The sequence below is a fragment of the Ictidomys tridecemlineatus genome, chromosome 7 (assembly GCF_052094955.1).
Source record: "Ictidomys tridecemlineatus isolate mIctTri1 chromosome 7, mIctTri1.hap1, whole genome shotgun sequence".
Classification (NCBI taxonomy): domain Eukaryota; kingdom Metazoa; phylum Chordata; class Mammalia; order Rodentia; family Sciuridae; genus Ictidomys; species Ictidomys tridecemlineatus.
The window spans coordinates 37,018,668-37,033,291 of NC_135483.1; the positions used below are offsets into that span (position 1 = coordinate 37,018,668).

At 49.2% G+C, this 14,624-nt stretch overlaps 1 protein-coding gene across 1 annotated transcript; it reads right to left on the reverse strand.

Annotated features, from left to right (window-relative positions):
• Positions 1 to 421: 421 nt before the first annotated feature.
• On the reverse strand, positions 422 to 12,581 carry Kcns2 (potassium voltage-gated channel modifier subfamily S member 2). The gene is made up of 2 exons (XM_005316309.4): positions 11,174 to 12,581; positions 422 to 10,547 (listed from the first exon to the last, which is right to left on the reverse strand). The coding sequence occupies exon 2, from the start codon at positions 10,502 to 10,504 to the stop codon at positions 9,071 to 9,073; it is 1,434 nt and encodes a 477-aa protein (XP_005316366.1). The 5' UTR covers positions 10,505 to 10,547; positions 11,174 to 12,581; the 3' UTR covers positions 422 to 9,070.
• Positions 12,582 to 14,624: the final 2,043 nt, after the last annotated feature.

Sequence of the window (14,624 nt, forward strand, 5' to 3'; positions counted from 1 at the left end):
TGGTACAGGGTGTGGCCAATGGCTTTGCACGCAGTAAACAATGGCTCTTGTTTCAAGTAGTTCTGCCTCTTGCTTGCTCTGCAGGCAGTGTTGCTGAGGCCTGTGCTCCAGTCTCATTGAATATGTGACATCTGCACATTCCAGTTTTCAAGCATCAAACTCTTCCCTGAAATATCAGCACAAACCAGTCCCTCAGACTCAGAAAAGTCTTGCTGGTTCTAAAGCTTCGACACACATTTGCATATTCCACTGAAGGCAGAGAAGCCCAGGCAAATGTGAAGGTCAAGAGATTTTGGGTTGGCTGGAATTTTTTTTTTAATCATAAGAGGGCTTTAAACACATACACACACACACACACACACACACACACACAGGTTTTTTTAAAAATAGGGAAGTTATTGAATAATCAGTGAGCTCATGCTTTAAAATTGGAAAATTACATAGCAATATATTTAAATGCTGCACATAGAACATCACCATCCTCCTTCTGAGCCTCAACTCATTGGCTCCCAAGTTCCTAGGCAGAGTGAAGGCCAGAGTAGAATTGGTTTACTTCTGGAGCTCTGTTTGTTCCCACCAGCTCCTTATTTTAAAAGCAGTCCTCAAATCCAAGGAAGGCATAAAGAAAGCTGCCTAGCTTCTCTGTAGGAGCCAGAGGGAAAGCCCAGGGACACCCTGGTTTCTCTGCACGGTTGTTTCCCTCCTCTCCTCCCACATTTTCCACAAAAAGAAATGCAGAATACATCCCCATGAGGGTGACCTTTGTAATAACTGACCCTGAACATAGTGGATTACAATTCAGCCGCTCCCTGTAGAGTCAGCCCTGACAGACTCACAAAGTTTGCCAGAAAAGTCGATAGAAGGCTGACAGATCAAAAGTGAGTCGTGCCAGCTCCACTCTTAGGAAACAGTTAGACGGGTGTCTGACTGCTGACACCTCGGTTCTTTTCATAGTAGGTCTGAAAATAGCTCAGAATTCTTTAAATGTCTGGAGATGTAGGCGATGAAAAGAGTTTTGAGTGCAAAAACCCTCCCCAAGAACCCCAATTCTGTTTCTGCCACATCACCCAGTCAGTCTGCTCAGGCCACATTCCTAGGTGTTCAGGGACCTCTGGACAGCCCACGTCCCTTTGAGAGATTGTTAGTCTGGGATTCAGAACTGGCCACCTATGAAGGGGTGAAGATTCTGGTCATCTAACATTCATATCACCAGACCCTTTGGGCTGTCAACTTTGTGTGTCCCTTGCTACAAACCTCTCATAACTCTGTGGCCTGCCCCTGTTGCCCCATTGAAAGGCACCTCCTTTCTAAATAGGCTCTTTTCTCTGTCTTAGACCCTTAATGGGCCCATGTGGATTTTCCACGTTTTCATTCCTAACCCTTCATATCTGTGGTTGTATTTAACAGAAACACCAGGAGTGGCCAAAGAAGTCACCAGTAGATCTAAGATACTGAAAGGGGAAAGATAAACTCTGGGGGTGGGAAACGATGTAATATAGGAAGAATCAGTTGGGGCAGCCCTAGACATGAGTCTGTGGGGAATTAACAAAACACATGTTAATAAGGACTGAAGCCTAGGGAGTCTTTAGAGTGGATACCATGGGCCCAGGTGCGGCAGCGCTCTGATGAAAGCATTGGTCAGACCTGAAGCCCAGTGGGTGTGGGAATGAGGGAGACCGCTGGGACAGTGAAGGGGCACCCCTAGATGGCATTTCTCCAGGCATGGTCTGAAAAACACCTGCTTCAAAATCACCTTGTCCAGTTGTGGTGCAGGTTCATGCCAGTAACCCTAAATTAATCCCAAATGATTCCAAGACTGAGGCAGGAGGACCAAAATTTCAAGGCCAGCCTCAGCAACTTAGTGAGACCCTAACTGAAAAACAAAAGAAAAATCACCTGGGATATTTGGGGATGTAGCTCAGTGGAAGAGTGATTGCCTAGCATGCACGAGACCCTGGCTCTGATCCCCAGCACCTGACTGCTTTTTAACTACAGATTTCTGCTCCTACACAAGAGTTTGATTTTATAGATGGGTGACGTCCAGAGATTGACTTTGCTGAAAGCTCCCCAGATGATTTTGATGCCAAGTGACTCTAAAGTCTATATTGCTTAATGACCGTGAATAACATCCTTCCATTTACTTCCCTCAAATCTAGTATGGTACTGGGCAGTTAGGCAGCTGTTGGCAAATGACTGCTGTGGCCAAAAAAAAAAAAGATAAATAAATGGGGGATGGGAGAGAGTTAAAGATGACAGAAAATTTACCTGGTGACTTCCAAATACACACAGGTAACTCAGGCAAGGGGCCCAGGTGAGGTGGGGCCAGGAAGAGAGGTAGGCCTCATCCACATTCTAGCAGAGTTTGGGTGTGGCTGAAGAACACTGCAGGCTGTGTGACAGAACTGTGGGGGGATGGAGAAAGTCAAGAGGAGAATGAAAAACTAGCAGAGCCAACAGCGTGTGGGGCCCAAAAATCAGAGAAGGGGGTGAGAGAGAACTTAGAGATTCGCCTATGTGGTTAAAGAATTTGGGAACTGAGAACCGAGGACAGGCGACTGCACTTATCTATTAGGGAAGCACTGACCATCAAAGAGAGCAGTTTTGCAGGAGAGGCAGGAACAGAAGCCAATCACAGAGATAAAATAAGGAAATGGCTGAAGAGGAAAGCCCAGGCCCCAGTGGTGGTCACCCACGCTGGCACTTCTCTGGGAAAGGAGGGCTGTGCAGGTCTTGGGGCCCACTCTTCCTCTGGCTGTCCCGCAAATACCTGTCTTCTAAAAGGGTGCTTTTCTTTCTTGTTTTTGTCCCTGTCCTGCTCCCGTGGCCTCAGCTTCCATCTCTAAGCCAATGACTCATCCAGGCCTCCGTCTGCTCACCCCACACCTCCATCTGTGCTTCTTGCAGGTTCAAGGAGGCATCTAAGATTTCCCTTCGCCTCTCCACACCATCATCACCCAACCACCAATCCAGCCTGAACCCAGAAGCTGTCCTTCCTGTCCCCCTGTCTGCCCCCACCACCCTGTCCTGATGCAGGCCTCCTGGTCGACCTGCCTGCACCTTCCTCCTCTCCTCTCTCCCTTTGAATCTGGCCTGCACTAAGGCCGTGACCTCAAGGAGGGTTAGGCTCCTTCCTACGCTACCAAGCTGCTGCCAGTCACATTCTATTATCATAAATCTAGTCAGGATGTCCCACCCAGTGACAGAAGAATGCAGCTCAAGCATGTTAGATGGTTTTGCTCAGGCTTCTTTTCAGCCACACTGACTTGGATGTTTCTCGTATGTGCTGGGCTGCTTCTGCCTTTGTGGCTTTGGTTTGTGGCGGTCCCTACTCATGGAGGAAGAGCTCTCCTCCTTTTCTCTTCCCTCCATCTCTCCATCCTTGACTCCCACCTGCATCCTCTGTCTGACCAACACCCAGCTCCCTCCCTGTTCAGGGTCCAGAGTCCCAACTTCACAGAGAGCCACTCCTCCTTCCCTTGTGTCCTTACAACCCTCTTCACCCAAAATGTGTTCAGTATTCCCCACGGCCTCTGTTCCATGGAAACCTTAGACTAGGTGGGAGGAGAGGAGAGGCTCTTGGAGGAGAAGAGGGGAGTGATCCAGCAGTTGTTACCTTGCAGGAAGCCATGGGGGCCCGTGTTCACTGGAAACACAATAAATTCGAAAGAAGGCCTAAAAGAACATCATTAAAATTGCCTCTCCCTGACTTACTCTCTGCTCTTGCCCTTCTCTCTTCTCTGCCTTTTCTCTTTTTCACTCTCTCCTGTATTTTTTTCTCCACTCCCTCCTTTTCCTGGCTTCTTCCTATCCCCTTTTCCTTCAGTAGGAACTTACACCAGCTCCGAGGCATGCCTGCCCTCTCTCCCTCAGCCAGGTCTTTGAGGCTGGGCTTGTATCTGTCTTTCCAATTGCATCAGCTTGTCAGCTGCTGACCTAGTCATCTGCTTGGGAGAATCTAACCAGGAGGACAGTGTTAGTGATAAATGAGGTCACAGGAGGAGGAAAGCATGGCAGCTTTTCAGATCTGCAGTTATCAATGGGATATGACACCCATGTCAAGTCCTTGGCCTGAAGGGCTAGTTAAAAGTTCTCCTGTAAAGAAAAGGACACAATAACCACGTGAGTGCTGTGCTTAAGCTCTTCCTTCTAGAGGAGGTGTTTGCTTCTCCTTTTAAGATGCAAGGCCTTGTGGCCCCAAAATAACCCTCACATCTGTTTATACCCCTGCTAGAGGGAGGTGATGAATCACATCCACTTGATGGAGATGCAACAGTTATGGTAAGGTTCTAGAACCTTCTCAGTGCTGCACATGTACCCACATGTCCTTTCTCAGCCCTGGCTTAGGAAGAGGACGCTGTGGATTCCCCTGCTCAGCAGTGTGAGTTAAGTGTGGGATAGGGAGAGTCTTCTGCCCTGTACACTTAGGGGCCTGGTGCAACCCAAGAATCTTATGGGAACGGGGATTGTTCCAGGCATCACAGAGTGACAAATAAAAGTGAGCAGTTAGCCCTAAAACCAAATGGGATCGGTGTGATTTCCTTCTCTGCCTGATGATATTTAATAGCAGGAATTCAGATTAGGTGTAAATAATATAAAGCCCAAAGGAGACAATTGCTGATGATTTTAAAACTATTCACTTGGAACAGAATCAGCCCAAGCATTTCTCTGATACGGTTGTCCCTAAAACTGTCTTCTATTGTGGCTGCCTGCTGAAGAGAAAAATGATGCCAAATAGGAGGTTGTTTGTAAGCAGTCCCTCTGCTCTGCTTAAAAATAAATTAGATACATCAGAAACTGCTCACTGCTGTCATGAGAACATAGGGAAGCATGCAAAATTCTGCTTTTAAATTTAAGCAAACAAGTGGGCAGGGACATAAAGACCATCTAATCCAATCTCTTAATTTTGCAGCTGTGGAACATGAGGCTCAGAGAGGCAAATAGTTACAGAGGCCAGTCAGCCCAGCACCCTTCCTCTGGGTTCCCTGCAGCCTTCAGTAAGGCTCAGATTCTTAAGTCCTGGGTAAGTAGAGCTAAGAGCTGGCTCCAGGAATTCCCACCAGTATTTACACCTAACAAGGCAAGAAACTATGGTTACCCAGTACCCAATTTACCACCAGGAGCTACTTCAGTAGCGGGAAGAGTGGTACCCAGGATGGCAGGGCTGCCAGCAAAGATATCGAGCAGGACAGTGCAGGGGGAATCCTGCAGGCACCTCTGGTTTACTAGGACTCCAAGAATACATGACCATTCCTTCTGCCAAGCACTCTAGTGGCTCTTGATCCAGGCAAGAAAGGGACCACACCTCTATCTGCCTGAAGGACAGACAACCAACCATTCCCAATCATTGCTGGAAAAACCCAGGTTTCCGCAGGAAATCCAATCCCCAGCTGTGTTTGCCACTCCATATGTAAGAGAAGGGCCTCAAGGAAGCATAAACACTTTCCTATTTAATCTGCATGCTTTGCAAGCCTGGAGTCCTGAGTGTGTTGGCCACGCTCCTGATTCCCAAGTCGAGGCGCAGAAACTGAAGTGTAGCAATCAGACATAATGGTTGAGCAGAGCCCGCCTCGATGCTTGCACAGTAGTGTGTTAATGAGTGTTAAAACTGACATCGCAAATACAGCGTTCTCAATATTTAAAATTACAACTCTGTAACAAGTCATGCTGTTAAAACATACAAGAAATACCAGTTAAGCCTTCAAGTAGACACCGCACAGCCCATATAGACCGCTGCTATCCCAAAGTGCATAACAAATCATTTTCTTGGAAACGAGGCAAGAATTAGCAGGTGGTTCCATTATTTGAGTACTAAGATAAGTAGAAATAACAAATCCAAATATTAAATACCAATTACTACCTGATGAGCTACAAATCAGCTCGGCATTACAACATGCCCCTCCTCAACAGCAAACCCAGAAAACATGGGGGTTTGGTGGAAAACACAAATCTATGACCAATGTGCATTCATGTAATAAATGTGTATCACTTCCCAACCTAGGCCTTCAAAAAGCTTGTCCCATATATTGTGAGAAAACCCTGGCCCAAATATTTGTCCCAATGTTCTTTGAAAAGAACCATCTTCAAATGGTGGAAGTGATGCCGCTCTCAAGCCAATAGCTGGAAATGAGTCATAGCATTTCTACTTTGTCCTAAAGAAGGTTTACAGATCAGTCTGATAGCTTTGTGGCCAAACATGTCATCTCATGCTTGCTAAGAGTGGTGCAGAAAATTAACCTCCCTGATTAGTTTCTGGGACTAGAAGGAATTGCTACAAATAGGCCGAGTTATCTAGCAAGGTCAACCAAACACCTTGATTCTGAGACAGCTCATTTCAATGGGACCTTGGGGAAGGGGAGGGATCCCTGGTCATAGTTTAGTCTCCATCTATTGTGGGAATCCACTGCAGTGTTCAAGCCAGCCGAGTTCTTATCTTTCAGTTATTTGAAACCACTATTTGGAAAACTTAATACTATTGAGATATTCTTAAGCTGAAAAGTGACTGAAGATCCCAGTAGGCAAAGGAATATTTTTACAAGTATATATGTGTGTGTGTATATATATATGTACAAGAGATGTTAAAAACACAGTCTCTAAAGCATTTTGGGATTCCCCCAAAGAAAGGCACCAGATAAATGCAAGTCATTACCAAAAAGAAAAGTCAAGTTTTCCAGCTTTTCATATCTGCAAAGGTAACCACTAAGGGTGGTAAAACTCTCTCTCTCTCTCTCTCTTTTTTTTTTTTTTTTTTTTTGGTGGTAAAACTGCTTGTTTGGAAAGATCCTCAGGAAAGTGACTGAGTTATTCTGCCTCCTTCCTTGTTTCCACTTTGCACAGCTTTATGGTCAGTGACCATGGATACCACACTCAGTGACCCGATACCATCAACCCTGACAGATTTGTGACAGTACTCATAAGTTTGTACCATCACCTGCCTGCAGTGCAGCTGGGATGATTTTGTAAATTTTCTGCCCCCCAGGGCTGGAAAATAACATCCAAAGCCAAAAATTCCATGTGCAAAATCTGAAAAAATAACCCTGCTCTTCTGACTCACTGGTCTGTTGTCTTTAAGTCATCTCCCCTTTCCTGATGCTTCTAAGAAACATATATACATCTGCACATAGGCACTCTGTGCACATAGGCACATCTGCACATGGCCACCTCTCCCCCGAGCCCCCACCATGAGACTTCAGTCTGATGGAAGGATTTGAACTGGAGGCTCAAGGGCATAACTGGCCTATGTATTCAACCAACAAATCGCCCACACTGCAGTAGCTATGGCAACTACAAGTACACAAAGACCTCTGAGAATATCCTTTCCACACTCTTGTGAAGTATGGATTATCCTCAACCTACTAAAACACAAAATGGACCTCATAAGGGGAGGCCCAAGCTTTGGATAAAAGCCTGCCTAACTTCCTGCTTAGATCCCTGGATTCTACAGCCTTGCAGAAGACTGAACTATAATGAAAGCCACCTGGAAAACCATTAGATTACCTAGAAGATGACAGAAAAGGATTATCTTACAAAGGGGCCAGGTTCCCCTTCTCAATGTTATATGCTGGTTAACTAAAGAGGAGGTAGGGCGTTTTGGAGAAGAAAATGGTAGTCTCCCTACAATATAAGCTTAGCAGTTTAAAGGTCTTTTAAACAGCCTTATGCTATTCAAGAAGTTTACAATTATTTATGACATTTTATGAAGTAGAAATTTTTTGTTTTATAACTTTTGCCTGGCCTCTACCCACCCTTCCCCAATAAATGGCAATTGGAATGGAAATAAAACTTTAGTGTTTCCATCCTGGGTAAGCCACACTGTCTTCATGCACATCTAAATTTTGAGTATACACTTCTATATCACCATGTCATGGCAGGAATTCAGGGCAACCTTAACATCAAATGCAATGTACAATATCCTAGAAGCAAAACTCTCTGGGCAAATTCTGCTTGGAATTAAAAGGGCTCTTATTTTATGAGCTTTTAGAGCAGTCAACAAAAGTATTTAAGGTACTGCTCTTGCTAGCAACCTAATAATGTTCCCCTCGGGGAGACAATACAACAGTAAGCCTCTTCTAGGCTGAGAAAGACAACACAACCTAATTCTTAAATGTCTTAAAAATTAAATATTTCAAAAACATGCTAATATCTAAGACAGCAAACTTTGGTCAATGGCTTAGACCAGGAACCTATCTCAGCCAGAAATAAATGTTTCTATGATCACCCTAGGAAAGAGGGAGGCCTAGCCATGAATGATAGAGCTTAGATTGCATGGACTCTCGGACTCAGATTTAAGCATCCTGGGAGTTGGCCTATGTTCAGCTGAAGTCCCTGTCCCTAATGTATGTCTTCTTTGGGAAAAAATAAACTTATCTTCACTACATGTTTAACAGTAACATTCTCCAAAGAGTGACATTTACAAGACAAACATCAGTATATATCTTTCTAAAAATGTTTGGTATACCCATGCAAGCCACAGAGCTACAGATATTTAGAAAAACAACTCACAGGCTTGCATTGGTCCTGTGTGCTTAACTTTGCATTCTCTTTGATTTGGTATTAAAACTAAATGAAAGCAAGGGATAAACAACTGAGGTTTTTTTCACATGACTGTGAGCCAAATCTCATGATATCCTTGCTGACCTCATAGATAGATATGTTTCCACTGGACAGATTTGAAGAGACTTTTTGTATAGAACTCACACAACAACCTCAGAAACAGGAACACAAAGAACTCACACATAATACCAGGGCACAAGCACTAGAATAGTGTACATGGTGGACAGAGAAATTGGCATTCTGGGTACTCATCTGGCAGAAAGATGAACATTTTATGCCCACGATGCAAAGACCAGTGAGTGTCATTTCGTTGAAAGATGCAAAGGCATGGTGTCAGACACACCACCCTCTAAAAATGATTCTAAACACTGCAAAAGCAACCGGGGACGCATATCCCATGCATCTCTCCCCTCTGGGGTTGTGCAGACTCCTTACGCCACAACCTTAAGGTGCCTGTACTGTGCCAGAAGCACAAGAGGCAGCTCAGCAATGTAGGTTTGAGGATAGCAAGTCCTCCCAGCTAATGTAGGGAATCATTTAAACTCAGTTCACTTGGTGAACTCCTGCTCATGTTCGTCAGGCTCGCCATGAGGGATTTAACTTTATGGGCATAATAGTCCCTTAAATTGACAGAAGGGACCTCCTTCATTCCATCTCCAAAGTCACAGCTGCGCATGGCACTCTCAAGTTGTTTTTGGCGGCGATAAAAGTGGGAGAACTTATTGAAGATCAAGGTGATGGGCAGTACTACCACAAGGATACCTGCCAAGATGCAGGCAGAGGCAGTCAGTTTCCCTGCTGTGGTCCCTGGGACCACATCCCCATAACCCACTGTGGTCATACTGACTGTAGCCCACCACCAGCAGGCAGGGATGGTGGCCAGGCCCTCATTCTCCTCCTTTTCAATAGTGTAGGCCACCACAGAGAAGATGGAAATTCCCACAGAGAGGTACAGCAAGAGCAGCCCTACTTCTTTGTAGCTGTATTTCAAGGTGGCCCCCAGAGATCGGAGGCCAGTGGAGTGTCTAGCAAGCTTTAAGATGCGGAAGATCCGCATCAGCCTCAGGACCTGGGCCACTCTGCCCAAGTTGGCCAAAGTAGGTGTGCTTTCCACCACCAGGTTCACCACTAGAGTAATGTAAAATGGGACAATGGACATGAGATCAATAAGGTTTAGAGCATTCTTGAAGAACTTGAGGAAATCAGGGGCCACAGCAAACCTGGCCACAAGCTCAAATGTGAACCAGGCAATGCCAAAGTGCTCCACAATTTCAAATCTGGGGTCCTCACCAGGATTGCCCTGGCCATCAGGGATTTGGAAATCTGGTAGGCTATTGAGGCACATGGTGATGATGGACCCCAACACCACCAGGATGGACAGGATGCTAAAGACCCTACTCAGTACTGAGTAGCCAGGGTTGTCCAGCGCCAGCCACAGCTGCCTACGGAAGTTGCCCAGGGGCTGCCCATCAAACTTGGAGGCGTCGTTGTAGAAGGCCAGGATCTCATCAAAGGAGGATGTGGTGCTTTCCTGGTCACTCTGTTCATCCCACTTCTCCTGCTCAGGTTCCACTTTGCGACCGTGATAGCTGTAGCTGCAACAGGAGTCGATGAAGAACTCGTTGATGCCCCAGTATTCAATCTCCTGGCTGAAGGAGAAGACGCACAGCTCGGCCATGACGTGAAGTTTGCCGGTGTGGTAGAAATGCAAAACGTAAGGGAAGAGTTCGGGGTTGCGGTCGAAATAAAACTCACGCTGGACATCGTCGTAGTCATCGCAGAGCTCCAGAATGGCCTCGCGCGAGTGGCAGAGCAGTAGGCGGCCCAGGCGCGTCTCCGGGAAGCGCAGCAGCGTGTGCGAGCGCAGCCGTCTCTTGAAGCCGCCCACATTGATGCGGATCTCCCCATCCTCGACGTTGGCCTCCGACAGGTCCCACAGGCTCTGGCCGGTCATGCTGGAGATGCCCTGCAGCCCGCGCCGCGCGGGGGCGCTACACCTGAAAGCCCAGGGAACCGAACAGCGTGAGCGCCCCGCGCTCCCCGCCCCTGCGCCCTTCTTCTCCGCAGGGATACCTGCGGGCCCAGTACTCTCCAGGCGGGTCTCTGAGTGCTGAAGGGCACTGAGGTGGGGGAACGGCTCTGTGGGGGTTGGCCTTCTCCCAAGGAAAGGCAGGGTCTATGTACTAGTATGGCAGCGCCTCCACTCCCACCCCAGGGGTCTTGGCATCGATTTTTTCGTGCCAGGGTCGCGCCCCAGCGGCTCTGAGAGCCCAGGGGGTTGAGAGCTGACCTTGCCGGTAGGCAGGCGGAGAAGACGCCCCCGCCCGCGCGCCGCAGACAGGCGGGACCACAGCTGAGATACGCACCGGCAGGGCTGGGCCGAGAAGGGGGACACGCAGATTTGGGAGGGGGCGGGGAAATTTACCGCTCTAGTCTCCCGGGCCGGGAGAAAGGGGGACAGCTCGGCGTCCCCTGTGTTCAGCCCCCACGACTGGAGCCCCTTTTGCATGTTCCCTCTCTGGCTTCCCCCGCCCTCCTGGCGCGATGCCCCGGGGCCGCGTGCGCTGCGCCTTAACCCAGTGGAGCTGCCCGGGCTCGCCCTGCGCGTTCTGGAAGCACTTACCTGGGAGCATCAGCGCCCGCGGCCGAGGCCGGCGGGAAACTTGCACGACCTGCTGGCGAGCATCTCAGCGGTGTCCGCTGCCTGCTGGCTGTGCGTGTGCGCGCGGGTGCGAGTGTGTGTGCGCCTGTGTGTGCGCCCGGCGGGCCAGCGGGCGGGGTCCACCCAGCGTTTCCTCCAGTCTCCGGCCCTGCACTCTGTCGCCGCCCGCAGTTGCGGGAGGCTTACAGGTGGCTGCGTGGCCCCAACGCTCCTGGAGCCCCTGTCTCCGGATCCGCGCGCCCCTCACCTTCCGAGAGAGGCAGGAACCCACGCCGCAGGCGCCCGCGGAGCAGGAGCAGGAGCTGAGCTGGTGCGCTTTGGCGCGGTCCCTGCGCTGGGGCGCGGCGCGGTGGTGCTGAACGGACAGCTCCGCGCGCCTCAGCCGGGGGCGCGGCTGTCGCCCCAGACTCTGAAGATGCAGCAGCAGCAGCCGCAACAGCAACAGCAGCAGATTCTCTGCGCTCCTCGGGCGTGTCACTGCGACCTTCCTTGTGCCCCCAGCTCAGCGCGGGGCCGACACCTTTCCCTATCCCCGACACATCCTCCGATGACAGCTGCTGTTGCCATCACCCCCAGGTCGCAGACAGAGGGTTGCCTTCGGTGACCTTGCCCTGCTGGGTCTGTCAGGAGATCCATGACTTGTGCGTGTCCAAGGATTAGGGGAGAACCAGAAATCTCCGGGTTTTCCAGTTTAGGGACCTGAAGAAAAGTTTCCCCAAGCCTGAATCTGGGGTTGTTGGGAAACTGAAGCTGGATGGAAGAGAAAGAGGTCAGGGAAACCTAAGGTTGAGCTTGGTTTAGCTTGCCAGAGGGTTTGGGAAAGGGCACGGCAGGGGCGCAGGGCCCCTCAGTGTGGGAGGGAGTCATGGAGTTCTGTTTGGGAACTCTGAGTGGGCGCCGTGTGTGTACAGGCTAGTATGGTGTGTGGGCTGTAGGGGAGTACATGTGTGTGTGCATGTGTGTGATCTGAGAACAGTAGGAATTTCCAGACAGTGAAATAGTTCCTCTGATGGGTGGGGAGATGTGTGCAGTGTCAGTACAGGCAGAATCCAGACTTGTGTGTGATGTGTGCTGGGTGCAGTGTCTGAACCCAGCATAGATGTGCTCAGTATCTGTATCCCCATTCACAAGACTTGTGCCCCAGATCTGAGTTCCTGGTGTCCTAGGATTGTCTTTAAAGCTCTCCTGATGAGCTGAGGTGAGAAATGGACCTGAAGTCCCTGTGAGTCCCTTCCCTTTGGTCTCTCAGCCTTTTCCATGGTCCCCATTTGCAACAACTGGAGCACTGTGGAGTGTGCAAACTTAACAGGGAGATAGCGTCTACATGTCATGGTTAGAAATCCTGGAACAGCCCTTGTAGGGTGCCTGGATTCATAGGACAGCCACCACAGCCATAGTGAGAAGCACATCCTCTTAACACAGCTGTGGCAATGCCATCCCTCTCCACTCTGTGTAGCGGTTGAGTGCTTTGGGAGAATCCTTGATCTGGCGTCATGTGGGGACTCCTGGATGCAAGCCTGACCCATCACCTGTGCCAACCGCTTGCCTTTGAGTGTGTGTGTGTGTGTGTGTGTGTGTGACTATATATATATATATATATATATATATATATATATATATATATATATATATAGAGAGAGAGAGAGAGAGAGAGAGAGAGAGAGAGAGAGAGAGAGAGAGATGGCATTTGGAGTCTTTGTGTCTATTTCTATCAGAATCTGTTTGGGCATATTTTCACCTTATTCTCTAAGTCTGCTCGATCTAACACTTGTGCTCTCCGACACCTGGCCGGGCTGCAATCCAAAGGCCTCTGGGCTCCATCCCCACAGGAGTGCTGCTAAGAGTGTGCCAGCCTTTGCAGAGGGTGCGTGTTTTGGTGAATGTGTAATCACTGGGTTGCTGCTTCTTTCACTCTTTTCAATCCCCTCCCACACCTTGGGGGAGAGTGGCTCGAGGTTTCCCTGCTTTAGGTGCCTTTAGCAGCACCAGGGGACAACCTTAGCAGCCCTGCTGCTCTCTCTAGCCTTCATCATCCTCTACCTCGGGCCACCCCAAAGCTTGGCTTCACTGCCATATGTCTGTGGCTTTTGCTGAGTGCCATCTTTTATTCCCAGTCACTCCAACTCCTATGGCCTTAGCTTCTGACTCTTCTGGTTGTATTCTATGGATAAATCACCTTTACCTTCTTTGAGGTCCCCTCTCCTACAAACTCTTGGGTTTGGTGGCTCTGGGGTTTTCCTTCCTCCCCTGCTTTATTTATCTGCCTGTTCCTTCTGCTCCTGCCTGTTTTTTGTTCTTGCTTGTTCCTTCTTCCTTTGTGGTTGTGGGAGACTTTGCCCATATATAGATAGGGCCTCTCTGTCTTCTCTTTGTCTCTCCCACACCAGGCTGCTGGGGCTCTACCTGGCCACTGGGGCTCTCACCCCTCCTATATCTCTATTAGGGGCTGCTCCATGCCCTCCCAGCACTGCTCCCAGCCCCCACCCCTGCCAACCTCCTTCTGCCTCCCACCTTTCCTTTCACTCACTCCTCCCCCTTGTCCCCTTCCATGCCCTGAGCTACACTGGTGCTCCTCATCTGTGTCTGCTGCCTTTGGTTAGCTTTTCCTGTGAGGCTGGGGCCAGGAGCAAGCCTCCCTGTGCACCTTTCCTGAAACATCAAAGTGAACTTGGGGAGAAGTTTGTGGCATATCAGCTATTTCTTGGAAAGGCTGAGGTGGAAGCTTTTGGGTCTGACAGATGCCTTTGCAGAGGGTTAAGTGTATGTGACAGGCAGAGCCACTTGTTTATTTCCCAGTCACTGTGCTGAAGAGAAATGGAGCCGTCTTCCTCCTTCTGTACGGGGGAAGCTAGCTTTGTTTATGCTTTATTTAAAGGTCTGAGTCCTGATCTTAAAATACAGCTGCCTGCTCCCTGTGCATGTCAGGGCTGGCCTGGGGAGATCATGAGGAGGGCACCCTGGGAAGGGGGACCAGGGAACTCCAGGGAGTGGCCAGGATTCTTGCACCTAGGTGATTAATAGCTCTGTCTCCCCTGCCAAAGCAGAGCTCAGCTGAGCCCACACATCTCAGACTCAGCTTTTCCTCCCTGACAGGAAAGGGGGCTGGATTAGTGGCTTAGCTGAGGGAGCTGGGCTCCTTGACCTACATTCCCTACTACCAAGAGGAGCGGAGTCCCTGTCCTTCTCATGGGCCATGATCACAGGTATGCCTGAGACTCTGATGGCATGTGCTATTCACCTGTGCCCGTCCTGCTGCCCACCAGCCACCCTCCCACTGCAGCCCAAGTGTCTCCTAAAAAAGCACATCTGAGTCATGTCCTTTCCTTCTGAAAACCTTCCAGGGGTTTCCCATTGTACTGGGGAGGAAAACCACTCACCTACTCCCAGACCTTCCATGATGTGCCCTGGCCAG